The following is a 27329-nucleotide window of genomic DNA, read 5'->3' as shown; positions in this document are numbered from 1 at the left end:
TCCGTCCAGACAGGATACAGCATGGTGATTGCCGGCCAGCACCAGCTTCAGAAGGTCCAAGCCTGTCCACAAGACCTGTCAGACCCGGGTGGAGATGCCTCCGCCTAGATCCAGAATGTCCCTCCACTGGAGACAAGTTCCAAAGGGTGTGGATTGGGAGAACGCCTTTGAATATGTATTCTTGTAGAGAATACATTCATTTTCATCAATCTATTGATATATGGCCATCATGTGGGAATGGGAAAAAGGATAGGAAAGATGATAACATGGTGCGATAATTACACTAACAACAGATAATTGTATTGATAAGGTTATCAAGGAGGAATGGCTTTATTTATTTTCCTGCTCCATTTGACCATGAATAATTAATACTGATAGAACTATTGAATTAAGATGCAATTACATACATTAGTGAGCATTGTTTTCTGTTGTAGTGTAGAAGAGAGCACATACGTAGAGAAAGCGGGGTGAACAAGAGACGGGGGCGTGCTGGTGGAGAGGGGCACCTGTTCCACGGGACGTCGGGGCACTTCATTTGAGGACAACATGCCAAACAACTATTTGACGACGCGGTACTCGGGAGTCCAACGGGTTCGTGGTACGGGCTTACGGCTCCTACTCCAACACATTCGCATGTCGGTGTCACAACTGATCGACGGGCTGCGTCACATTTGCTCTTGGCCAAGTGGTGCTGGTAGGGAAAGGTGAGTGTTGGTAAAGGCAAATCTCACCGGCCGCCACCCATCAGATCCAGAGAGGAGGACTACAAATCATATACGACAACCTGTGTGAGCAGCTGTGTCAAACCCACCATCTTTTTTGTTTTTTGACCGTGGGCCAGTGCTACCCTAACGTACGCTGGCTCAAATACGAAAACTGTCAGCTGGTGAACGTCAATGAGTAGGTTTGCCCGGGGAGAGCTAGTGTTGCTGCCTGTGTGACGTAACTGGTTGTTCACTGGATTGTTCATTCCACCAGAGCCGTTACTGCAAGCACATTGCTAGTGTTCAATATGTGGTGAAAGACAGCATAGTTTTATAATAATAGACTCAGTCAATAACTGTATTCAAACAAATGTTTGTGTATCCGTCAAAGATAATGTTCAAGCTTTCCAAAGACTTGGAATGTTTTTAGAATAGATATGTGTTTTATGAAGTTTTACAATTACCGTTTTTACAGTAAGTTTCTACAACGTCCCATTTTAAAATGGAATTATAAATGTAACACTAAAACAAGTTTGATATATTTTCTAAATGTTTTAATAATCAAAGCAATTGTAACACTTGGTAATGTAGAAAAAATACATTAAAAGTTCTAGATGATGCTTTCAAAAAGGTTCTTAATGAACTGTAAAGTTATGTTATTGAAAATAAATGGGTTTACTGAATACATCAGGGGCAGTCGGTTCCGTTTATGATTAGGGAGGATTTATTTTTAACATCGCATAGTCTTATTTCTATTACAGAATATTGGATGACTGTCATTCATATTCCATTCACCCAGTTTAATGTAACACCGATAGGTTTAGGCTACTACATGATWCTAACATTTTCCCTATACCCATCATGAGGTTGCTACAACCTAGCCTATGAATGAAAGTTTATACAGTAGTGAAGTGAAAACATTTTTGCTGCCTTTTTATTTTTGATACTGAATGTTATCAGATCTTCAACCAAAACCCAATATTAGATCAAAAGCAAAAATAAATTGCTAAAAGGCAACAAATTTGAAGTTTTGGAATGGCCTAGTCAAAGTCCTGACCTAATCTCAATTGTCAGAGTTACAGCAGCTCTGCATGGAAGAGTGGGCCAAAATTCCTCCACAGTGATGTGAGAGGCTGATCAACAACTACAGGAAGCGTTTGGTTGGAGTCATTGCAGCTAACTGGCACAACCAGTAATTGAGCTTAAGGGGGCACTTACTTTATCCCACAGGGGCATTGGGTGTTGCATAACTTTGTTTATTAACTAAATTATATAAGTATGTAATTGTGTTATTTGTTCACTCAGGTTCCCTTTATCTAATATTAGGTTTTGGTTGAAGATCTGATAACATTTAGTATAAAAAAATATGCAAAAGTAGAGGATTAGAAAGGGTGCAAATAAATGTTTTTTTACTGAATACTTAAACTTACAAGGGGTCTTGTTCACTTTACAATATCTTAATTTATTCTATTTACAGTCATATTTCTGAAATTCAATTCCCCAAAAAGTGTCTAAGTTATGAATGGAATGCAATTCCCCTTAAGTATCTTGTAGTAAAACTGTATATTTCTCTCTTTTATATATTTTGTACAAACAAACCCTTTCCCTCTTTCTAACAGTACATCTTGTGAATTAACTTTGTTTCCCGACACTGTCACACATAATCAGTGTTTGTCTTGTTTGGACAGGAATCAAATGCATTCTGCAGGTTACCCAGGAATGTTCCTAATTCTCCAAGAACAAGAATCACAGTACTGGACAGAATCATCTCTATAGCATATCCATCCAGCTGAAACTTTAATCAAGGGTGACTTTTTCATGGTGCAAAATAGTTCAAACCTATGCAAAAAATACTGTAAAAGTAATAATTTGGCATTGTGATGTAATTTTTAACTTTTCTTCAGCAACGAGCATTGTGAAAAAGGCCACTATTTATGCATTTTTCAGTGTACTGAAAAATCTACTTAAATAACTTTTTATGGTCACCTTTTTATATATTTTTGCACCGATTTTGAACTATTTTGCACCTTAAATGTAGCCCCAAAAGTAATTTCCCACGGGGCACAGACATCAGTTCAACATCTAGTTTTGATTTACATTTGGTTGAGTTGCGAATTCAACGTGAAATCAACCAAACATTTGACCCAGTCATTGGATTTAAAAGTTGGGTTAAAAAAAGATGCAATTCCTTTTTGCAAATCCAATCAGTGTTCCACGTTGATTCAAAGTCATCACCTCAAATGTTGGGGTTGAAATGACGTGGAAACAATGTGGATCCAACCAGTTCTGGCCCAGTGGGTTCTCAATGACTTCATGGTACAGTACAAGTGTAGTCTGCTGAACAGAGTAGCACTTCCAGTTACAGTACATATACAATGTAGTGTTATTATTCAATCTGGTGTCATTTTAAATGGGTAGATAAATTTGGCATATAATGTAGACTGAGTACAGGGCGACCGTTGTCACTTGGAATCCAAACGGAATATTCCTCTATTGTTTGGATTCCAGGCTAACTTTTTTGTATTCCACACATTGAAATGACATTTAGGACTGACATTTCGTGATATTTGACAATGAGCCGTATGTCCAAACATTAAGACATATCTTATATAAAACTATAATAAAATCCTTTAATCGTGCTTGCTGGGCAACTCTATTGACTTTCCCGTGAGGTTTTAACTTGACATGGGGCTAAGACACAAAATGACATGTACAAAGGAATTGCAGTAAGAAATGTTCCGTTCCAAACTCCTCCGAATGCTACTGAGATACGTTAGTAAAAGTGTGTTTTTAAAACAAGAAAACAGATGAGGACACATTGGATGGACATGCATGACTTCAAGACTTTCTGATATGCAGGCAAATAAATGTGATTACGAGAAATTCATCTTCAAGAGGAAGAAAATAAAAAAGGGTTGAAATAGTTTTAACGTTAGAATTATTGAACATCTTGATGCTGCAAAATCGCTGGAAACCAAAGCCACGTGACCATTTGAAGACAGTGAGGTGAATTTTAGGATATAGACCATACAGTTTCCAGAGTTGGTCAAAATAATCGCACAACAGTGATTGTGGAAGGCAACAGAATGTAAAATGGAGTAAAATGACACTTGGAATCAACATTAAAGGCAACTTTAAAAACATCTGCTAAAAACGAACAAACTCATAAGTTCATCAGACATGTTTTGAGGCCTATAAAACATTCAAATCTGATATAAAATCAAAGACACCATATCCTGTGACCTGGTCTAGTCTGTGTTAGAAGTCCTGTCCCTAACAGGAAGTGCCCACGACAGTTTGGTCTATGATGCTTGGTGTCCTTTTTCCCTTTCAATCAATTTCAATACACATAAAATCACCAATATACAACAGCTAAAGCAACAAAAAGCAATACAAACTCAATGAAACAGAACTACAGATAAATACAAATGAAAACAAAGGCGCCTTGATGATTTGTGACCAGTTTCCCTTTGCGGACGGTAATTTCATTTTTCTGCCGATAAGGAAAATCCTATATCCTCCACCCAAATCTACTTGCTTTTGTCCTCTCTTTCACACACCCACTCTCTTCATCCGCTCTCCAAGTCAGTGTGATTCGTGTGCCATGATTGGATGTACCACGTAGGGGTGTGAGGTCATAGTCCATGATTATTTTCATAGTGGCAGACTGCTGGTGAGCTGTACAAGGAAGGCGCTGAATCCTGTGAGGGGAGGTGGAGGGACGGTGTTGTGGAGTTGGCGTTGTCCTGGAGGGGGAGGGAGTGGGTTGAAAAGGCCATGGAGGGAATGGCGAGTTAGGAGTCGTGATGGGGTTGGTCACTCGCAGGCCAGTTTGCTGTCGAAACTGGACAGGCCAATGGCGAAGGCTTGCAGGGCACACATGGGGTAGTTGTAGTCTAAGGTGAATACGTCCTCGGCCACTCTGCCAAACTGCATTACGATGTAGTCCGCTGAGGGAAGAGAGAAGAGATGACTCAATAATGTGAAATCATTATTCCATTCTACCCAAGGAGAGGGAGTGAGAGAGTGGGAAATAGAGAAAGTGAAAAAGAGCGAGAGAGAGAAAGAAAGAGAAGAGAGAAAGAGTCAAGAGAAGCACTGACGGATCGACTCACGATCGTTGTCGTGGACGATCTGAAAGTTCTTGACAGAGGCCTGTGTGACGCGGCCGTGGAAATTGAGCACGTAGGACTGGGTGTCGTCGTTCCACACGGGGGCCTTGTTGTGCAGCTCGATCAGGTTCTCCAGTGAATGGTTCTGCCACTTACTTAGAAGGCTGTCCTGCTCCTGGAAACACAAACAGGGTTGTATTCATTAGGCACTAAACAGAAGAAATAGGACTGAAACGGAGTGACAACCTTGACTTATCCAATAAGAACGCTCAATTTAGTTTTCCATTGCGTGCCCTAATGAATACGACCCAGACATCCAAACCATCTGATCTGACGTCACTCCCCAGTGACCACATCTCACAACCCTTAGTGGGTTAGCCTCAGTTTCCATTACATGATGTTGACTTCAATACTCACTCCATTATTCAGATTGTGCTAAATTATTTTATATTTCAAGATGTAAGAATGACCTTTTAGAGCTAGGCGTCCCGCTAGCGGGACAACTTCCAGGTGAATCTGGAGGGCGCGCAATTCAAATAAATAATCTGYAAAATTATGGAAATTAAACATTTAGGTACATATAAGTGTCTTATCAGTTGAAAGCTTAAATTCTTGTTAATCTAACTGCACTGTCCGATTTACAGTAGCTATTAAGGCGAAAACATGCCATGCGATTGTTTGAGGATGGTGCCCCACATCAAAATATTTTTTCACCAGCACAGGTTTCATTAATTCACAAATAGCGATTAAATATTCACTTACTTTTTGAAAAATGTTCCTCTGATTTGTCATCCAAAGGGTCCCAGCTATAACATGGTGTCGTTTTGTTAGATAAAATCCTTCTTTATATCCCAAAAAAGTCTGTTTAGTTGGCGCCATTGATTTGAGTAATCCACTCGTTCAACATGCAGAGAAAAMAATCCGAAAATCTACCCCTAAACTTTGTTTCAACAAATCAAAATATGTTTCTATTAACTCCTCGGATACCCTAAAATGTAATCAAACTATAATATTCTTACGGAAAGAAGTATGTTCAATAGGAAACCGATTTTAGAAGGTGCGTCCTGTCTTCATGGCGCGCGCAAACACAAATTTCCAAGACTGTGCCCCTGTACTAAAACTGATATTTCTTATTRGTTTTTTAAATTACAAGCCTTAAACCTTGAACACAGACTGCTGACACCCTGTGGAAGTCATAGGAATTGCATCCAGGAAGATCATTTTCAGTATGACCTTATACTTGCCATTCTAAGAGGATGGTCTCTCCAAACAAAAAAAATTACGGTTGGTTTTTCTTTGGATTTTCTCCTACCCTATCTATTGTGTTATATTCTCCTACATTATTTTAACATTTCTACAAACTTCAAAGTGTTTTATTTCCAATGGTACCAATTATATGCATATCCTGGCTTKAGGYCCTGAGCAACAGGCAGTTTACTTTGGGCACGTCATTGAGGCGGAAATTTTGAAAAAAGGTGCCTAGCCCCTCAATCATGCCCTCTGACATGCCCCTCTCCCTTACTGTGCATAACAAGTACAGTGACTACAAATGTTAMWAGAAGTGATTGGAGTTGTACAGTCCCATGGGGCTGATACATACACTGTTTGGACGGACGGGGACCCTCTCAAAGTTCATGTTCATGCCTGGGATGATGACGGTCATCTTGCGGGGACCTTTGAACCCCAGAACGTTGGTCTCCTGCAGAGAGAACACAGGAGATCAGAATGTCACAGAATATCACACAACCTTACAGGTTAAATTATATTAGTGTGTGTGTGTGTGTGTGTGTGTGTGTGTGTACACTCACATAGCAGATGGCTGCGAGTTCCTGTCGTGTGTTGCTCTCCTCCAGCAGAGCTCCAGGGTTCTTACAGGGGTTGGTGCCTTGGTCATACACCGTGAACTTGGTCCCCATCAGGTTAGACCTGCAGGATGACCAGACCAATCACATTAGAGTCTACAATGACCCTCCAGCAATCACAATCCCACCCAATAGGGTTATCAGATGRAGCCGAGGGCTCAAAACAATATGTCAATTGTTCATCAGCAAGGATTTAGAATTATATTTAGCAGAGTTGTGACAGAGTGAGACGAGTGAGATATGGTCCTACCTCAGTTTCCCCATGAAGCTCTCTCCCTCACGTGACAGGTCCGTGGCGTCCACTGAGATCAGGTAGTTGGACGTCTTGCTCTTTTTCCTCTTCCTCCCAGCAAGAAGAAACAGCTGAGTAAAACAAAAAGAGTAAACTCAGGGTGAGAGGGAAACTCACAAACCATCATTTTAATCACTGCAATCAAAACAGGTGTTACTTTTACTTTATATTCTCATACCATTTCAAATGTAGCTATTGAGGAAAAGAAAATGAAACAGTCCCGTGAAATACGATTAACAATAAACCTATCTTGACTGTAAATCTATCTCGGTCTTCTCCATGTTAATCCCCCATGACAGGATGTGAGGTCAAATGTACCTTCCTGCCGTCCTCTCTCTCCATGTGCATAAAGTAGGTGGGGTACAGGCCGCGGTCCATTCCCTTCTTGTCCCGGGATATGCGGCACTTGACGGTGACGCCGCGGAGGGCGGGGCGCACCACAAACTCCTCCAGGTTGTCCACTTCGATCGGGGCGCTCTCCKCCGTGGGCGACCCCGATGTCACGCACTCCTGTAAGGGGGGGAAAAACTGACAATGCTACGTCAAAAAACATACCGGCCAATCACTGTTATAAAGGAGATACGGTCCAGGAGTAGTGGGGACAACATTCATCTGCCATCTTGTTGTTTCAGTGTCTTCATGCATTTCTATACGTCTTCAAGTGACAAGTTGATTTGCCATGTGTAATGAATACATTACAAATCTCACAAGCCATAGCCACATAGCTATGTATGTGCTCCTAATGATATGACAGGACAGAGACAACTATATGGTTGGACTCACTGTGTTGGACTTTGCGCTGGAAGCAGACGCAGGCCGTGTTGACTCTGGGTTGGGGGACAGCGAGCGTGGCCGGTCTTCATCACCGTGTTCCTCATCCTCACTGGCCTCTTCGTAGTTCATACTGCCTGACAGACCTGGTCATGGGAGAAAGAATGCACTATGGGAGATGTGGCCTACAGCTTACACTCCATTGGTTGGGATCWGGAGGACCCAGGGTTCTATGCAGACAGGAGAGATCATCTCAGATGCCCAGCCAAGTTGAAAACTCCTCCATATCTCCTCAGTAATCCCATAGGTTCTTATTGCCATGACTCAAGAAGGATAGATTTTTTTTCTCCTGGGACCCATTGTGATTAGCCTGCATGTAATGGATATGGGCAATGTATTTCTTCAAATGTATGCAGATTTTGTTTTAGATCACATAGCCTTTGATTTGTTCCAACTAAGTCATCATACTACCCCAGTTGAAAATATGAACTGATGCAATATTTCCTGTATCGGAAAAGGCCACATATTACAATATGCAGCTAAAACTGCTCTCTTAAACATTTAGTAGTCCCCCCAAAATTTGAGGAGACAACCTAACCTTAAAACAGCTGGCAGAGGATAGAAAGGAAAGCGGATGCAAAATAGTGCTGAGTAACTGTTGAGACCCATTGAGGAAGAACTTTTCTGTATAGAACAGACGAGACTACCKAGTAACCAGGTTACGATAGAAGAGACCTGTTATGAACCTCTAGCCATCCCAGCAGCCTTCATTATCCCCAGACACCACTGTTAGTCCACTTCAGAGCCCTATACATTTCCACAATGGAAAGAATYCTGTGAAATACAAGACAATAGATTCTCCATCTTCATTGTGTTTTATCCATCACTGAGAGCTGGTTTCCTGGACCCAGATTAAGCCTTGTACTAAATGCACGTTAAGCATGCTTTTCAGTCCAGGATTAATCTGTGTCCGCGAAACCGGCCCTGATAGTCCAATGTAAAGGGGTTAGTTAGGAACGAGGGAAAGCAGAAATCCTATTGWGAGATYCCAGCCAGAKAGACCCAGCACGGTGTGGTCAGACAGGCCTCTGTGGGAGCTGCTCTGGACAGGTGTCAGTAATGCTGCTAATTGGATTTACCAGCCATGACGCTGGCTGGTGCTGTGGAATATTTTAATGAGAAWWWWWTTTTTKGATGCAATAGCAGAATTCAAAGTGAGCAGGGGAKAAATGTCCGCTCTCAATGTGTTCCATTGTTGATGATACAAGAAATATTAACCTGTTTTCTTCGGTGTGTCTTGAAGCCAGAGTATGATATCTAGCACTTTARGTCCAATGACTAGGTTATTACCAGTTACTATATAATTCACTGTTGTTGTATCCTCCCTCAGTTTCACCTCTGCTCCATAGAGTTAGTGCTGCACAGAGAGGAAAGGAGGGAGGGAGAGAGACAGAAACCCAACAACCTTCACTCCAGCCCTGTCACCATGGGAACGGCAGGCTGCTCTCTACTACCTGACTGGAGTAGTTTCTCCCTGGCAGACAGTGGGCGCTCTGGCCCCTCCTCCGGCCCCTCCTCTGGGCCCTCCTCCACTGCACCAACCAACTGGACCACCCTGTCGTTGGCGGGGTCAATCAGAGAGGGGGAGGGGCTGAGAGAGATGTCCCACGCCTCTGCAGACAGACACATATGTATTGGCCAATGTGGCTAGAAACAATATGTGCACAGTGGTGTTCACTCCATCTAGCCCCAGAGATGTGTCTAAATGTCAGAGTACTGCCAAACATTAAATACAGACCGCAAATGTCAGCTACATTCTAATAGTGACTCAAAGGCATCAATTAAAAKAACAAAGTCTTGTATATTCACTTCTTTTACTAAATCAGCCAAATGGAAATGTCAATACGTTCTGAAAATACAACTTTTCTTAAAAAGAAAGGGCTCGATGCTCAGGTTGTAAAACCAAAACTTCGGTCTAGCAGCACATGAAGAACTTTACCTTGGGAACTCGCTGACCAGTTTTGATTGAATAGCGTCCCCAAGTCAAATCCAAATGGAGGCAGTAGGCTATTACTAATCCTTTGCTGTTTCCATTTCAATTAGTTTACACTGGGAAATAAAACTGATTGGGCAGCCAGGCACTATCTAAGGCACCTGAGGACAGGCTGGATCTCAGTAGCACTAAGCATTCGTTCATTCATGATGAACATTTGCATTATTGAGAGGGGAGTGTCACCTGCCCTCTTGTTGCTGTCCAGGAGAAGATCCTTAAAAACTGAGGCTAATGCAGTGATATGCTGCCCTTAATCTGGGTCTCAGGTTTAACTAGGTAATACATCTCTCTCCRGGATATAGGGCGGCAGCGTAGCCTAGTGGTTAGAGCGTTGGACTAGTAAACGAAAGGTTGRGAGATCGAATCCCCTGAACAAGGCAGTTAACCCACTGTTCCTAGGCTGTCATTGAATATAAGAATTTGTTCTTAACTGACATGCCTAGTTAAATAAAGGTAAAATAGACCTGGCTATCTTAATTTAGCTTGTCATTTAGCACAGTAACAGTACAGAATGATATTGAATTAGTCTCAGGAAATGAAAGAGACTTCAACACTCTTCGTGAACCTGCCAGAAGGAGGGGAGGTGGCATAAATAGGTAGTGTTGTAGGTGGATGCTACTCTTGCCCCTTACAAAATGATCAATTTCTCACTCTCGCCCTCCGCCGGCTCTCTAACTGCACACTGCAGCACCACAGCCCTGGGAGAAGGTAGTATCCCAGAGCAGGGAAAAGGTTTTAGCACTGTGCAATGGCTTTTAATGAGAGCAACTTAAAGGACAGCAGCAACAATAAACCACAACCTTCAAAGTTCTTGAGACTGTCCCTGAACAACGATGTTGACCAGATATGCTCCCATTTCTCATCTGTCCTCCTTTGCTTTCTTTATCTTCTCACCCCCTACCTCTCACTCTACCCTGCATTTCTCTCTCTCTCTCTCAGTTCAGCCTGTCCTCTCACTAGACTACAAAGTGCCTCTACCAGCCCAGAGGTGTGAAAGAGACACTTATATTGAGTGCCCTGTCGGTGTAGCCGTGAGGCCCGCCAGAGCAGCAGACGGGATGTGATCTCTGAAGCTGCTTGGTATTCGTGTGCTGAGGCGACCCAGAGGATTTATCAGGGTAGATGACGATGAGGATATAAATGACTGACTCGCATGTGTACACACTCTCCTAGGTCTTCTGTCTATAGCACTACTGCGTATGAGACATTGTCTGTGCTGTGTAGGTCATAGGGCTAGGACTATTTCCTGGTCACATGGTCTGACCATAACTAGGCCCCAGAGTATTTCCTGGTCACATGGTCTGACCATAACTAGGCCCCAGAGTATTTCCTGGTCAGGTAAGGTGTTCAAGAAACCCCGCAGCCTTACCTAATGACAGAACTCTTTATAACACTCTACTTTAACACTCCTATCTTCTGTCCAAACTGGCTGTCCTGACTCCCTAACCCCCTTCTCAAGCCCCCCCCCCGGCTCACCTCGTTTCTGCAGCAGCTCGTGGATGTCCGTCTTGGGCTCCAGCAGAGTCTCCGTGTCCCCGTCCCGGTCAGGCTCCTCGGCGAGGGGAGACTGGTGCAGCGGCTGGGACAGGGACAGGGGCTGGGACTTGCTCACCGACAGAATCTGGATCTTGGTACCCAGGTCTGGGGCCTCAGAGCCCATGAAGGCAGCAGGGCCGTCGATACCTGCAGGGTGGGGCGCATTCACCGACGTTTTTTGAATTATGTTAATGACTTTGCCCTGCATGTCTGTGTMTTTGAGCACCCAGCTGTTTACTTCTCCAAGAGCTGTTCTGTATTCCTATATTTCTATCTGTGCTTCCCTGAGGTGATTTGATTTGTACCTACTCCTTATTACTTAGCCGTCTGCTTGCAGCTGCGTTTCTCTGTAGAACCTCTCCTCTATGTTCATGTCAGAGCTTAGCCTTGTGCCATGGAGTGATATGCTGCACTGAGCAGGTGGCCCTTTTCTTGCCTGAAAGTCTGAACGCTGCTCTGCCTCTCTGAATGTGACTCTCTCCTCCCCATCTGAAGGCCCCTCTGGGCATCAGAGAGAACAGCTTCCTGGGTGTCTCCTCCACTACCTTGAACAGGCGCTTCTCCACACGTCCCAAGACTGAGGGAGGCGTTATTAGACACACGTACGCACCACACACACACTCCTCAATATATTRGTTTCCTGATTGTTTGGAGGAACATTTTATAACATTGTATCACAGTATGTGAGAGACTAACATACGTTGCATGCCAATGTACAGGTGATTGGTATCAGAAGTGGGATGTACCAATGTTTATAATCCTATTCTATATAAACACTTTTCTCTAGTCTTGTATTTCCTGACTGGTTTCCTCTACCTCGATCTGGAAGGCCACTCTGCTCCTCCAGAGTGAACTCCATGACTGACCCTCTCCCTGCTTTCCTGGGCAACATGGGGCCTGGCCCCACCTTCTCCCACCACTCCCTCTCACTGTCCTCACCTGACATACTGCCCTCACTCTGGACTGGAAAGCAAATGGATCATTAAAGTATTCTTCTTCATAGCCAACAACTGTCTATATCTGACTGTGGACTGGGGTTCAATCACTCAGCACTGATCCTGCTTCCTCAGACCCATTACTTTATCCTGATCGTGTGATCTGACCCCAGAAAATAGCTCGTACAGTAGCTAACCCCAAGAACCAAGGCTCACCGTCCATGATTACATCACTGGTGATGCTGAGGCGTGACTCCACCAACGGGGCCTGCTCCTCACTGCGCCGAGGCCTGGAGCGCCTGGGCCGGGCCTCTGGGTTSGGCTGCACCATCAGAGGCTCCTGCCGCTTCCGCCGCTGCTTCTGCTCCAACAGCGCCCTCTGTGGACGGGGGGGTTACGACAGTGAGAGTATACCATGCAAATATTGTCTGTCCGTCCGGCCGTCCCTGCCCTAAACTGACAGCTGGACTGACAGCTGGTGATAAGGCTCTAGTGATCCTCTCTCTCTGGACCCTACCTGTATCTGTCCAGGTATACCTGGCCTCTCTTCCCCACAGTCCATGAGGACACCATCCCTTTCCCTCATTAAAACACTCTTTAATCATAGAGGTCTGGCTGCTATGTAATGCATACCTGTAGACTGTGTACTTCCAGTCATTGCTCGAACACTAGTTAGCATTGGCTCGCGAAACTACCGCTAACTTCCTTCCTACTGGATGAGGAGACATACAACTCATCTGAGTTCATCTGACTCTGGGGAAGAATTACTTTAAACCCCCCTGACTTCCTCATCCTCAAGCCAGACACTAATCTATATTCAACCTTATACAGACAGCCTTAGACCTTTTCCAGATCACTCAAAATGCTGAGAACCAGACAATCAGTAACAACTCTGTCCTTATCAGATACTTGGGACACTWTGATCGAAAAACCACCGGTGTTGGTGTTTTGAAAAACAGAGTTATCTTAAGCAATATGACAAAACAAATGAGCAAAAAACGCAGTATCGTAGCTTGCCAGCTTCGTTTCAGGGATGTCAAACAAGATGCATGTTCCTATGGTAACAGTGTCAGTGTCCTTGACACCACATTCTTTGTGGTTGTCTTTTCACCACTCCCACTGTTGTTGGGGGAGAGGACAGAACATGATGGCCATTCAATGTGAATCTCAAAATGGAACCCCAGATGGCTTTGTAAACAACACACACAAGCGTCATGACCCGACCTGGCAAATCATTCAGCCACAGTAAAATGTCATGTTTTCTTCCTTCAGTATCTTTGACACTAAATTGGAAGGCAGAATATGCAACTCGCATAGAAACAYAACAGGTGAGGTAAGGTTGGCTAGGCTATATTTATCTCATAGTAAAGGTCACAGAATAATGGACATTTGTATCCTAGCAATACCACTAGAGGAAATGGGACATAAGAGAGTTAGCTACTCAGTGAAGGAACCTTCAGCAACAAATCCATTGAAATCAATTTAGAAAAACCTGTTACATGTGTCCTGGACAAGTAAGCCTAGACTGTTGTTAAATATATTATGAGACAAAGTAACAGAGTGCTTAAAATACAGTGCAAACAATTCAAACTACTTTAGTAAACCTAGAGTTGGAAATGCTGCTTCCTGTGGAACCCTATAACTCTGTGCTGTGCTGGCTGAGGCTCTGTTCAGTACGGGGACAGAGAAACTGGGGACAGGGGACAGTGACAAGGCAGTGGGATCATTAGAGCNATAACTCTGTGCTGTGCTGGCTGAGGCTCTGTTCAGTACGGGGACAGAGAAACTGGGGACAGGGGACAGTGACAAGGCAGTGGGATCATTAGAGCTGACATTGTCACAGCCATCACAAACGCTCTGGGAAACTAGGGACAACAGCGACGAGGGTTGGCCCCCTTTAGATTTCTGGCTAGACAATACACAGCACAATGTCTCTATGAATATAAAAAAGCTTCACACTAGAGAAATTGTCAATTTCCATGAATTATGGTGACATTTATCAGCTGGCCCTGCAGTCCTGGTCTCTGGTCAAAGCAGGCGATGGGTTACGTAACTGCCTCAATTAGTGGGGAGCATCAAAACAACAAGTGGTGTTTAGTGATGAACTGGGCTGGAAAGAGACGAGAGGTCCTTGTCTCTCTGAAGCCTCATTGGGCTGATTAACCACCACTACAGAAAGGTTTTATTACTCAGGGCTAACGCAACACACACATTCAGGGTCAATGCAACACAGGCGCACACACACAAAAGCACAGACACGCACGCTCATACCTACACACACACGCACGCACGTGCACACACACACTACCATGGCCTGCTTCTATCTGACACCTGAAAAATAATATTCATTAAATACCCAGACTTTGTCTTTGATTAAAATGCAAATAAGACCAGATGAAAGGCCTCTGGGAGCTTAATGGTTTCACCTTGGAYTCTGATGGTTTACATTTCAAACAGGCTTTGTTTTAAAGGGACATTTRGGGCTTTTGGCAATGAAGCCCTTTCTTTACTTCTCCAGAGTCAGATGAACTAATAAATAGCATTTTTATGTCTCTGCATRCAGTATGAAGGAAGTTAGAGGTAGTTTTGCGAGCGAATGCTAACTAGCGTTAGCCCAATGACTGGACGTCTATGCTAGCTACTAGCATGCTAGCAATTACAAGAGACTTCCAGTCCTTGATTTAACACTACTTATCAATTGCGATAACGCTAGTTAGGAACTTCCTTCAAACTGCACACAGAGACATACAAATTGTATCCACGAGTTCATCTGACTCTGGGGAAGTAGATACAATCCCGAAGTATCCCTTTAAGAGGGGAACAGGGCTCACCTCTTCGTTTTCTTCTAAGGCTAAAAATAGCAGACAAATGAATAAAACATCTGAATGGATTATCATAATGAAACAGACTGTTAATTTGGACACAGGATACAGATTCCATGTAAACAAGAAACAAAAGCCCCACAATGCTTCACGATGAGATCCTACTTAAAAATGAGCCAAACATCTGACACAGGATCTGATTAAACTTTGAAGCCCTTTTGTCTAGTTTTTTTTCTTTGTCTTCCCTCTTTGCTCTGGGCAGCAGTAGTAATCCTGTGTAAACTGGCTAGCAGTAGTCATCCTGTGTAAACTGGCTAGCAGTAGTCATCCTGTGTAAACTGGCTAGCAGTAGTCTTCCTGTGTAAACTGGCTAGCAGTAGTCTTCCTGTGTAAATAAAACTGGCTAACAGTAGTCTTCCGTGTGAAACTGGCAGCGAGTCAGTCCCTGTGTAAACTGGCAGCAGTAGTCATCTGTGTAAACTGGCCAGCAGTAGTCATCCTGTGGAAACACAACAAATGGGCTAACAGTAGTCTTCCTGTGTAAAACTGGCTAGCAGTCGTCTTCCTGTGTAAACTGGCTAGCAGTAGTTCTTCCTGTGTAAACTGGCTAGCAGTAGTCATCCTGTGTAAACTGGCCAGCAGTAGTCATCCTGTGTAAACTGGCTAGCAGTAGTCATCCTGTGTAACTGGTAGCAGTAGTCTTCCTGTGTAAACTGGCTAGCAGTGTCTTCCTGTGTAAACTGGCTAGCAGTAGTCATCCTGTGTAAACTGGCCAGCAGTAGTATTCCTGTGTTAAACTGGCTAGCAGTAGACTTCCTGTGCTTAAACTGGCTAGCAGTAGTCATCTTGTGTAAACTGGCTAGCAGTAGTCTTCCTGTGTAAACTGGACTGCATCAGTCGTCTTCCTGTGTTTAAAACTGGCTAGCAGTAGTTTCCTGTGTAAACTGGCAGTCAGTAGTCTTCCTGTGTAAACTGGCCAGCAGTAGTCTTCCTGTGTAAACTGGCTAACAGTAGACTTCCTGTGTTAAATGGCTAACAGTAGACTTCCTGTGTAAACTGGCTAGCAGTAGACTTTCTGTGTAAACTGGCTAGCAGTAGACTTCCTGTGTAAACTGGCTAGCAGTAGTCTTCCTGTGTAAACTGGCTAACAGTAGTCTTCCTGTGTGTAAACTGGCTAACAGTAGTCTTCCTGTGTAAACTGGCTAGCAGTCGTCTTCCTGTGTAACTGGCTACAGTAGTCTTCCTGTGTAAACTGGCTAGCAGTTAGTCTTCCTGTGTAAACTGGCTAACAGTAGTCTTCCTGTGTAAACTGGCTAACAGTAGTCTTCCTGTGTAAACTGGGTAGCAATGGTCAGTAGTCTTCCTGTGTAAACTGGCTAGCAGTAGTCTTCCTGTGTAAACTGGCTCAGTAGTCTTCCTGTGTAAACTGGCTAACAGTAGTCTTCCTGTGTAAACTGTCTGGGAAATGTTAGCTATATTCGTGTAAGCTGTTTTTCTCTTACTGGTGTGATATTGATCTGTAACTAAGATGCTATTGCTGCTGGAATCTTAGCAATGGCCACTCCTGGATTTAACTCATAATAACGTTTTTACAGAACGGTTACCTCACTAGAACTGACAGCAGTAGAGCACACTGAACTGTCTCACTCGCTGACAGAACTCATCAGCGGCAACGAAACTTCACTTCACTGAATTAACCTTATCCAAACTGAACAGAACTCAAACCTAGTTCCTAGTTTGCTTGGACTACACTCTTAGCACCTTTTTTTCTATCTAGAACGTTGAACAGTTATACGGCTGTCCCCATAGGAGAACCCTTTAAATAACCCTTTTAGGTTCCAGGTAGAACTCCTTTGGTTCCATGTATAGAAGGAACCCTTTTGGGTTCCAGGTAGAACTCCTTTGGTTCCATGTATAGAAGGAGCCCTTTTGGGTTCCAGGTATAGAAGGAACCCTTCTGGGTTCTTTGTAGAACCCTTTCTACAGAGGATTCTACATGGAACCCAAAAAAGGGTTATCCTATGGGTCCAGTCGAAGAACCCTTTTGGAACCCTTTTTTCTAAGAGTGTATAACCAGAACATAGAGTATGGCTGGAAAATGAGGAATATTTAAGCTACTAATTGTTCAACTATGTGCATATTCAAACAGCAACATAAAGAGTTGATAGAATCTGTTGAATAGGCTATTAGATCCCAGTACACCACCATTACACAGATCATACCTCTAAATGATTAAATATCAGAATCTTTTTTGAAAAACTGGAGAAAAGAACGTAGGCTACTAGAAACAAAACTGCCCTACAATTAAAACAATCCATTGTATTATTGTCCATTTAAACAAAAGACTTAAAGAGGATAGGATATGAGGAAAGGATATGACTCAATATACTGTTTCATTCACCGTCCTAAGGCTTTGGGAGAAAGACATTGTACAGACCTAAAACAAGACATAGGAGGCTAATGAAAATAGCAGACTAGGAGATATCCCACATCCACGGAAGTGTGTCCCACCAGAGACAGGCTATAACAATGATATCACCAGGATGAGCTGAAATCAAATGCTAGCACACATGCACAGTACACACACGCAAGCACGTACATATGCAAACACACACACACACACTCACACACAGAAATATACACACCAAAATACACACAGATCAAAATAGTCAACCATAAATGACATAAACAGAACAGAGAATAAGAGGTGCTGACCCACCCTGTCCATTGGTGTCCGGAGTGGGACAGAGAGTAACAGTGAAGTGCAGAAGTTTCTCTGTGGAGCTCAGGGTTCCATGCTCTGTGAGACCCCGTCACGTCTAAACTCTCCCCCACCGAGCAGCACTCTTGCCGGGCATGCCTCTGTCTCCCTACCCTCCACTACACTTGGATCCTGGATCAGGATTTCAGATCAGACAACTAACACAAGGATAACCACGCAACACCAGCTTCCCTCTCACTCTGAGTCCGTGTCTCCTCCTCAGCGTGTGTGTGAGAGAGAACTAGAGTGTATGTGCGTGTGTCTGGGTGGTCACTGTCACTAACTGAATCAGCGGTCGTAAGCACCCCGGGGCAGAGTGAGGAAGAGAGAGAGAATGAGTGAGATGGAGAAAGGGAGGGGGGGAGGGGGATAGAGGTGCTGCGAGTGTCAGACAGCGATAGAGTAAGAGCTATGGGGGGGGGGGGGGGGGGGGCTGTGTTTGTGTGTGTGGGTTGGTTGGTTGGTTTTTCTATCCTTGTGGGGACCTAAAATCCCCACAAGTCCCCACAAGGATAGTAAAACAAGGAAAATTCTCCCTTGTGGGGACATTTCTCATGTCCTCATAAGGACAAAGGCCATTTTAAGTTAGGGGTTAGGTTAAGAGTTAGATTTAAGGTTAGGGTAAGGGGTTAGTGGTTAGGAGTTAGGTTTAGGGTTACAAACTTTAGAAGCCTTTTTAAAACTCAAATGCACTACAAATTCTCAGCAACAAATGTGATCAAATTCAGATCCTACATCTGTAGGCATACAGCGTACTACACATACTCTGTCTACTGAAACCTTTCTACGGTTATTCCCTACATAGTGCACTACTTTGTTAGGCTCTGGTCAGAAGTAGTGCACTATGTAGGGAACAGGGTGCCATTTGGGACACAGACATCGAGTCAGTCTATGTGCCTACCAATCATCTCATCAATCTTTTACTCCATTGTGTGACTGTTGCTTAAGGCTGGTTTCTTAAACCAAATCAGTCCGTTTCACTTTAAAGCAGCGTGGGTAGTGATAAGGTTACTGCAGGCAGGAGGGATTGTAAGGGACAATCATCAGACACGCAGACCAGGAAGAGCTGTTCGCTGAGAAAGGAGCAGATTGGTGCTTTATCTCTACAATGAGTGCTAAAACAATTCACTTCCGGACAAATACTTTTCTTTCTACTAATTGGACAAATTGTACTTCCTTCGAAAATAAAAGAGTTCAAAGACACCCTGTTTTCCCTCGGTTTCATGACAATCAGCCTTACTGTGCCGATGGTCGGAAATTCATAGCCTGAGTGACACCGGAGGCAGAAAACAAGGTCATTTATACACTTGCTGCCATTCAAATGTTCAAGCTTGACAGGCTCACAGCTATAAACATGGACTGAGACCTCAAAAACAATTCTGACAAAAACATGAAAAGACACCAAAAACAACCAAAACATCAAACACAAAATGCCTCTAGATATAAATAATATGGACTAGTCTGGTCATTTCTGCATCATAAATAGAACACTCATGACATACAGTGGGGCAAAAAAGTATTTAGTCAGCTACCAATTGTGCAAGTTCTCCCACTTAAAAAGATGAGAGAGGCCTGTAATTTTCATCATAGGTACACTTCAACTATGACAGACAAAATGAGGAAAAGAAATCCAGAAAATCACATTGTAGGATTTTTTATTTWTTTATTTATTAATTTTATTAATTTATTTGCAAATTATTGGTAGGCACATAGACTGACTCGATGTCTGCGTCCCCCCTGAACAAGTCTATTGGAGCCGTAGTGTCTATATGGGAGCCGTAGTGTCTATAGGGTTGCTATGATGCTGGGCAGGTGCTGTATGTGGCGTAACTAGTTTAATGTGTTTAAAAAGGGTAGTCATTACCTGCTTTTCCAGCTTCTGCTGCCTGAGGCTGGTGCTGTCATCATCAAGGGCACTGAGAAGAGACGAAAGACAAAATGGTTACTATCCACTCATAACTCATATCTGACTGAGACATAATAGAAGTGGTTCTGTGGTTAATATGAATCTGTTATCTGGGTCTCATCTGTTATCTTTCCAATAAGAAACTATTTGCTACAGTGGTCACTAATGAATGCACCCCCGATCGAGGTTGGTTYGTATGCAGATTTRCATACCGTTTCTGTGCCATACAGGGGGAATTTGGTATTACCGGAAGTGCACACAAGGGGCCTTATTTCTTTTTAAAAAAGGTATTGAAAATCATACCATCGGTATATCTAAATACCCCGATATATGGTATATCGCCCAAGCCTACCCTGTTGTCACTTACAATGACACTAATGATTTTCAATGGAATTCCACCAGGGGGCATCGCTGCTGTGAATAATAACTGCGGACAATGCACTGAAATCTCCTGGCAGAGCTAGAATTGAACGTTACCAAGGTGTTCGCTTGAAAAAGCAGTGTCACTGCTGGACATAACTAAGACTGTCATARAGGATTACTGTCATACCTTAGGCTAGAACTGTTTGAGCTTAGCCTGACTGCATGATCTGCACACTGTAAAAAAAACCTGTAGTTGTTAATAGATATCATTTTGTCCAGGAGTTGTTCATGACCACGTAGGCTAACTTGACCGAGAAAAGCTTAGGGCTCGAGCTACAAAACTCCTCACTTTCCTTGTGAGGTCAAAAATGATACTGTATCAGGACTGTATAATGCAATAGAACAACGCATCAGGCAGCAGCACCACCGTGCTACAAAGCAACAGCAGTTACATCTAAAACACAGTTCTCCATAGAGTTCTGTCTCTGGCCGTCAGAGTGGTGGCTGTTGTTTGGGCCGACTTTTCCTGGACTCCTGTGAAAAGGCCTGCTGGGTACATGTTGCTAAGCTACAGTGGAGGATGAGAAGAAGGTGGGAGTAGCAGTGGGAGTCTATTCAGAGGCACAGAGCGAGTTAGAGGAACCCATCGCTACTCTACCCAGCCACAGACATAACCTACAAGACACTATCACTGACAGACATAACCTACAAGACACTCTTACTGACAGACATAACCTACAAGACACTCTCATTGACAGACATAACCTACAAGATACTTCTCCACTGCCAGACATAACCTACAAGACACTCTTACTACAGACATAATCACTACAAGACATCATCACGACAGACATAACTACAAAGACACTCTTACTGACAGACATAACCTACAAGACACTCTCTGACAGACATAGAACCAAGACACTCACTACACTACAACAACTCTTAGACAGACATAACCACAAGACACTCTTACTGACAGACATAACTACAAGACACTCTTTCTGACAGACATAACTACAGACACTCTCATTGACAGACATAACGCTTACAAGACACTCTCATTGACAGACATAACCTACAAGACACTCTCACTGACAGACATAACCTACAAGACAGACATAACTACAAAGACACTCTCAATGACAGACATAATCTACAAGACACTCTCACTGACAGACATTACCTACCAAGACACTCCTGCAAAGAGCACAGCCTTGGGGGGGGGGGGGGGGGGGTGATGGAGGAATGGGGGAGTGTGTGATGGAGGGAGTGTGTGATGGAGGATGAGGGAGTGTGTGATGGAGGGATGGGGAGTGTGTGATGGGGGAGTGTGTGACTGGAGGGATGGGGGGAGTGTGTGATGGAGGGAGTGTGTGATGAGGATGGGGGAGTGTGTGATGGAGGATGGGGGAGTGTGTGATAGAGGATGGGGGAGTGTGTGATAGAGGATGGGGGAGTGTGTGATGGGGGAGTGTGCGATGGAGGATGGGGGGAGTGTGTGATGGGAGGAGTGTGTGATGGAGGATGGGGGAGTGTGTGATGGAGGATGGGGGAGTGTGTGATGGGGGGAGTGTGTGAATGGAGATGGGGGGGTGATGGAGGATGGGGAGTGTGTGATAGAGGATGGGGGTGTGTAATGGAGGATGGGGGGTGATGGAGGATGGGGGAGTGTGTGATAGAGGATGGGGAGTGTGTGATGGAGGATGGGGAGTGTGTGATAGAGGATGGGGGAGTGTGTGATAGAGATGGGGAGTGTGTGATGGGGGAGTGTGTGATGGAGGATGGGGAGTGTGTGATGGAGGATGGGGAGTTGTGGATGGAGGGAGTGTGCAATGGAGGATGGGGAGTGTGTGATGGAGGAATGGAGGAGTGTGTGATGGAGGATGGGGGAGTGTGTGATGGAGGAATGGGAAAGTGTGTGATGGAGGATGGGGGAGTGTGTGATGGAGGATGAGGGAGTGTGTGATGGAGGATGTTGAAGATTGTGAGAACAAAAAAAACAAGGTTCTGCAACAAGCTGCTGAAATCTCTCAAAACAATTTAACATCTCTGGGCTTCACTAATTTCTCTGTCAGTCTACATGCTCATAACATATGTTGCTGTCAAACAGCCTGGGCTGTATTATACCCTTTACATCTCCCATTCAGACAGAACGTGTTACAGGAGTAGGACAAGAACTTCATTAAGCACAACTATCTACAGTAAATAACAATCTCTCCATACCACTGATTTACTCTCGCTCTCCCTCTGAGCAGTAAATCTGATACTTCTGGTGTCTGGGATAAGGTCCGTGACACATCACTCTGCTGGAGGATATAAGGGCCTCATTACGTCATCAGCACCGCTTCTGACGGACAGTCACCAAATGCCAAGAGGAATAGAAAGCAGAACGATCATCTGCTGAGAGGCATACATCATCCGTCTATTACGTGAACTCAGATTATTACAGACAACAACACCGATGACTTGGCCACGTCCTCTGACATCCTCAGAATAATTCATTAAAATCATTAAGCTAAGTAAGTAAGTCAATTATTACAGATTGAGATTCCACATTCTGTGGCAATAAGAATTGTTGCCAATGTCATTGAACCAATGAGTTTTGGACCAGACTTTGCGAGTTGCTTMTCTATTTATTCAACAAGAACCCCTGTTTGGTTAGCTTAACATGAATGATCAGTCATCTGCAGCCTGCAGAGCACTCCGTTTTAGTGTACTGATTGTTACAGCTCTCTTCAAGTCTAATGAGCCCAGTGCAGCACTATCCATGCAGGCGTGCAGATCTGTCCACAGGGAATCCATTACATGGCCCTGAGGTGTTGGTGACAGTAGTGACGAGTGAAGGATGATGGGAGGTGTTAATTACACATGGTCATTACACTCGTAGAAAAAAAAGGTGCTATCTAGAACCTTAAAGGGTTCTTCGGCTGTCCCCATAGGAGAACCCTTTTTGGTTCCATGTAGAACCCTTTCTACAGARGGTTCTACATGGAACCAAAAAGGGTGCTACCTAGAACCAAAACAGGTTCTACCTAGAACCACAAAAGTTTATCCTATGGGGACAGCCGAAGAACCCTTTTAGAARTGTTTTTCTAAGAGTGTAGGGTGGCCAGAGGAGGGCCAGGGGGAGGAGCGGAAGAGGAGCAGGGGACTCTTTCTTTTCAACAGCCGTCCAGCTTGGGACCTGGGTGGAGACGCAATGGGAATACTCTCCACTGGGGAAAGGCTGGAGACTTGGTGTGTATGGTTACTACCAAAGGGTGTTTGACCTCTTTTGGAACACTGACCTATTGGAGCTTACTATGAATACAACAATTATACTTTGACCATGAAATGACTAGTTGATGGAAGCTGTGGGTGCCTGGGTGGATGGTTAATTATAGGTATTCTAATGGATGGGTGCTAAAGATGTAGGACCTTAATTTGAGCCAGTTTGCTACAGCAGGATAATAATCTTGAAGCAACAGGAAATGTGAATTATTATGTAGATTATAATTAATGGACAAGTTTCAAAGTGGAAATTACAAACTTCAGAAGCCTTTATAAACCTCAAATACACTCCAAGTTTTACATTTCCTGCATTGCAGGAAAGTTCTCCTGCAACAGGGTGATCAAATTAAGATCCAAAATCTGTGTTACTTACCTTGCTGTTAAGGTAGAGGAGAAATTGGCGGAGCTGGAGGGTCTTCAGGGCCATGGGGTTTTCGAACAGGAACACAGGACACAGAGAAGAATAGAGTTAGCAAGAGATCAGTGATACCAAAAAGAACGATGCTAAAACGGGATGCTTTGGTACTCTGTGTCAATGCTGGTGTAGTCCTTCAGTTTGATAAGCACATGATCTTTCTKGCTTACAGGGAAATGTAAAATGATCCTGTCCATAACACATATCAAGCAATCTATTTTTCATGTATCTAAAATAGGCCTATCTGAGCTAACAGACATAGGACAGTACAGTAGTACTACGAATGAACACCTATATGACCGTGGCGTGGTCACAGTCCCCCAGACAGTGAATGAACATTGATCGGGTGCTGTGTATTTGCTTGATCAGTCACAGGGTATCATCTTTCTATACTTTAATCTGGGAATATACTGAGTGTCCTCCACCTCTATCAAACTTGGAGGACACCGTTTTTCTGTTCACTTCACAGGCATCTACGCGGTAATCAATGTTTCATGCCTCTGTCCCGAAGAAAGCACCAGTTAGCCTTGAGCTAGCCTCGAGCTAGGCCCATATACCAGCTAATTCTAGGGCTACAATACCTCTTTTGCCAATTGGCCTGGAAACCTTTACTGTCGACACGGAGCCCCGCCGATCCATCACGCCTAGTCTACCGACTTAATCGCCCCAATGTGGTCTCAACAGGCTATTCCGTTATAATGTCGCGAAGAACCATCTGCTTGCCCCGGCCCGCTAGCTTCCTGAACGCCGTGTCTCCCGCTCGCATAGCGTAGTAGTGTCTACCGAACGGCTCCCTGACTCACCTATTGCTGCTCATTGGACCCTATGATCACTCGGCTACACAGTTGATGCCCCCTGGTCTGTTTCAGTAACAAGGTACCTCATTTTGTTTATCTGTCGGCCCCAGCCTCGAACTCCTGTCCTGTATGTACCGAACTGACCCGCTCTGCACATTCAGCGCCATTTACCCATTGGTGTCTTAGCTCTCCCGATCAACAACTGTGATTGCTTTATGCCTCTCTCTAATGTCAATATGCCTTGTCTGCTGCTGTCTTGGCTAGTTCTTATTGTTTTATTTCACAGTGGAGCTCTCAGTCCCGCTCATCATGACTTAGATACAGTGGGGAGAACAAGTATTTGATACACTGCCGATTTTGCAGGTTTTCCTACTTACAAAGCACGTAAGGTCTGTCATTTTTAATCATAGTACACTTCAACTGTGAGAGACGGAATCTAAACAAAAATCCAGAAAATCACATTGTATGATTTTTAAGTAATTAATTTGCATTTTATTGCATGACATAAGTATTTATCACCTACAACCAGTAAGATTCCGGCTCTCACAGACCTGTTAGTTTTTCTTTAAGAAGCCCTCCTGTTCTCCACTCATACCTGTATTAAATGCCCTGTTTGAACTCGTTACCTGTATAAAGACACCTGTCCACACACTCAATCAAACAGACTCCAACCTCTCCACAATGGCCAAGACCAGAGAGCTGTGTAAGGACATCAGGGAAAATTGTAGACCTGTACAAGGCTGGATGGGCTACAGGACAATACCAAGCAGCTTGGTGAGAAGGCAACAACTGTTGGCAATTATTAGAAAATGGAAGAATTCACGGTCAATCACCCTCGGTCTGGGCGCCATGCAAGATCTCACCTCGTGGGGATCAATGATCATGAGGAATGTGAGGGATCAGCCCAGAACTACACGGCAGGACCTGGTCAATGACCTGAAGAGAGCTGGACCACAGTCTCAAAGAAAACCATTAGTAACACACTACGCCGTCATGGATTAAAATCCTGCAGCGCACGCAAGGTCCCCCTGCTCAGCCAGCCATGTCCGTCTCCGAGTCCGATCTGGAAAGGTTGCCATGCCATTGACTGATCCAGCCAACGGATGGACTCGACAGGAGTAATGTGTATGGTTTGGTCTGATGAGACAAAAATAGGTCTATCCCTTTCGCCTTTCATGAACCAACTCTCCTTCAAATTCTGATCCGTTATCTCCTAGCCAGGCGAGACAGTTGCAGACATTTCTAAGGATAGAGTAGGTATACTCGGCAGATGACCATTACCAACCAGTCACCTCGATATTACAGGCAGCCAGCATAATCAACCCAGCTCAGCATCTCCATAACTTGTGAACACCCAGACATTACTATCAGGAGTTGGAGACATCATTCTTATGGGCGCAACTCGACTGTTTTTCACTCGGTACAATGAGTGGGTTGTACCAGCAAGCGAGCACGTATCCAGCAACGTTCCACTTCGTAGATTTGTATACGCGGCCAGGATGTGCAACACATGTTGGGATTGGTCTACCAGGTCCAATTCAGCCCGCGTCGGAGGATTTCAGTTTGACCAAACAAGCAACTTTACCGTCCACTCAGCATTGTAAAGTGCATGCGAGAGAACACCGCGATTGAAGTCCGTGTCTGCATGTTGAGTTCCTTCACTAGCCATCCAACAGCGACTCAGGACAGCCAAGGCTCAAGGGTGACATCCTACACCGAGGTTTGCCTAGCCCGTTTCACATGTAAGTGCATTATCCAAGACAGGCACTCCTCGAGGAGGTGGCCTAGGCGCAGTTCTGTGCCGACCTGAACCCATAATAGCACAGCCAGACTTCTGCTTTGCGAGGAGATCAGCCTTGAAGATTGTTCCAGCGAGAGCTCGTCTCAAACCCAGTCAGCTGAAGCTCCGATAACTCACTGCCAAGGGACTCTAGGCAGGCAATTTCAGTGTATGCGTCAAGAGTGGTGCCAATAATCTCGAGTCAGTAGTTGCTATCACACCAGTCAGTTGGTCAATGAATACCCTGCCAAGGCATAAATAACGGTTGTATTATCATTTCGATCACTCTGGCAACAATTCAAACCACTAAGGTTCAGTCCAGACCTATAGATATTTCTCAACTAATCCTATGCTTTCTGCTGCCAGTTCTGGTATTCAAATTATATGCCATATCTCCAATGTGCATTGTCAATCATAATCATGCTCAGAAGTTAATATTAACTGCACAAAGTGCACTACAGCCATATGTGTTTGTCTTGAGATTTTATCCTAGTTTTAGCATTCAGCCTATCCGGTCTTGCGGTCACATTACCAGCCCATGGCAAATCAGCCAGTCCAGTTGGTTACCTATGAGAAAAATTACAGACCTACATTGTCTTACCTGCAAGCATATCCAGCCCAGTCAGTTGAGTGATATACCAAAGCCGCATTCATGTGCCAATATCTGTCGTGAATCAAATACAGCACCTAAGCATTCAACCAGTCCAGTCTTGCAGCCCTTATACCTCGCAGCCCATGCATTCGAGCTAGTCAGCGTTTTTGTGTAATCCCCAGCCCCAAATCTAGAGTTGAGTACATAATGCATAGTAGCAGCCTCGAACATTTCTTTAAACAGTCCTTGGAGTCGTGCCACCGAGACGAATATACCCATCACTGCCATTTCAGCCCAGTCCAGTTTCAGCGTTCAACATCACAAGGATGCAATCTTCCAGTCTGAGTGACGTCAC

The 27329-nt window shown here is 44.1% G+C and overlaps 2 protein-coding genes across 7 annotated transcripts in view; one reads left to right on the top strand and one right to left on the bottom strand.

The window, feature by feature from the left end:
* Window positions 1-27329, top strand: part of LOC111982232 (muscarinic acetylcholine receptor M2-like) — a 452193-nt gene that overhangs the window by 188661 nt on the left and 236203 nt on the right. The gene's annotated exons all lie outside the window — the stretch shown is intronic.
* The window catches only part of LOC111982161 (tubby-related protein 3-like), a 38820-nt gene continuing 12734 nt past the window's right edge, over window positions 1244-27329 (bottom strand). For 2 of the 4 annotated variants that reach the window (XM_024013776.2, XM_024013775.3), the window contains exons 2-13: window positions 23764-23805; window positions 19713-19764; window positions 12482-12644; window positions 11271-11477; window positions 9256-9414; window positions 7754-7887; window positions 7289-7480; window positions 6929-7041; window positions 6625-6742; window positions 6417-6515; window positions 4820-4991; window positions 1244-4654 (exon numbers count right to left, since the gene is read on the bottom strand). In XM_024013776.2, the coding sequence (XP_023869544.1) occupies window positions 4521-4654; window positions 4820-4991; window positions 6417-6515; window positions 6625-6742; window positions 6929-7041; window positions 7289-7480; window positions 7754-7887; window positions 9256-9414; window positions 11271-11477; window positions 12482-12644; window positions 19713-19764; window positions 23764-23805 (1585 nt within the window). In that variant the 3' untranslated portion in view covers window positions 1244-4520. Of the gene's footprint in view, window positions 4655-4819; window positions 4992-6416; window positions 6516-6624; window positions 6743-6928; window positions 7042-7288; window positions 7481-7753; window positions 7888-9255; window positions 9415-11270; window positions 11478-12481; window positions 12645-17806; window positions 18196-19712; window positions 19765-23763; window positions 23806-27329 lie in introns of those variants that run through there. The other 2 variants (XM_024013779.3, XM_024013778.3) reach the window with 2 other exon arrangements.

This window comes from Salvelinus sp. IW2-2015, linkage group LG3 (genome assembly GCF_002910315.2).
Source record: "Salvelinus sp. IW2-2015 linkage group LG3, ASM291031v2, whole genome shotgun sequence".
NCBI classification, from domain to species: Eukaryota; Metazoa; Chordata; class Actinopteri; order Salmoniformes; family Salmonidae; genus Salvelinus; species Salvelinus sp. IW2-2015.
The sequence above is the reverse complement of the archived record's forward strand: the minus strand, read 5'-3'. Positions and strand labels throughout refer to the sequence as shown.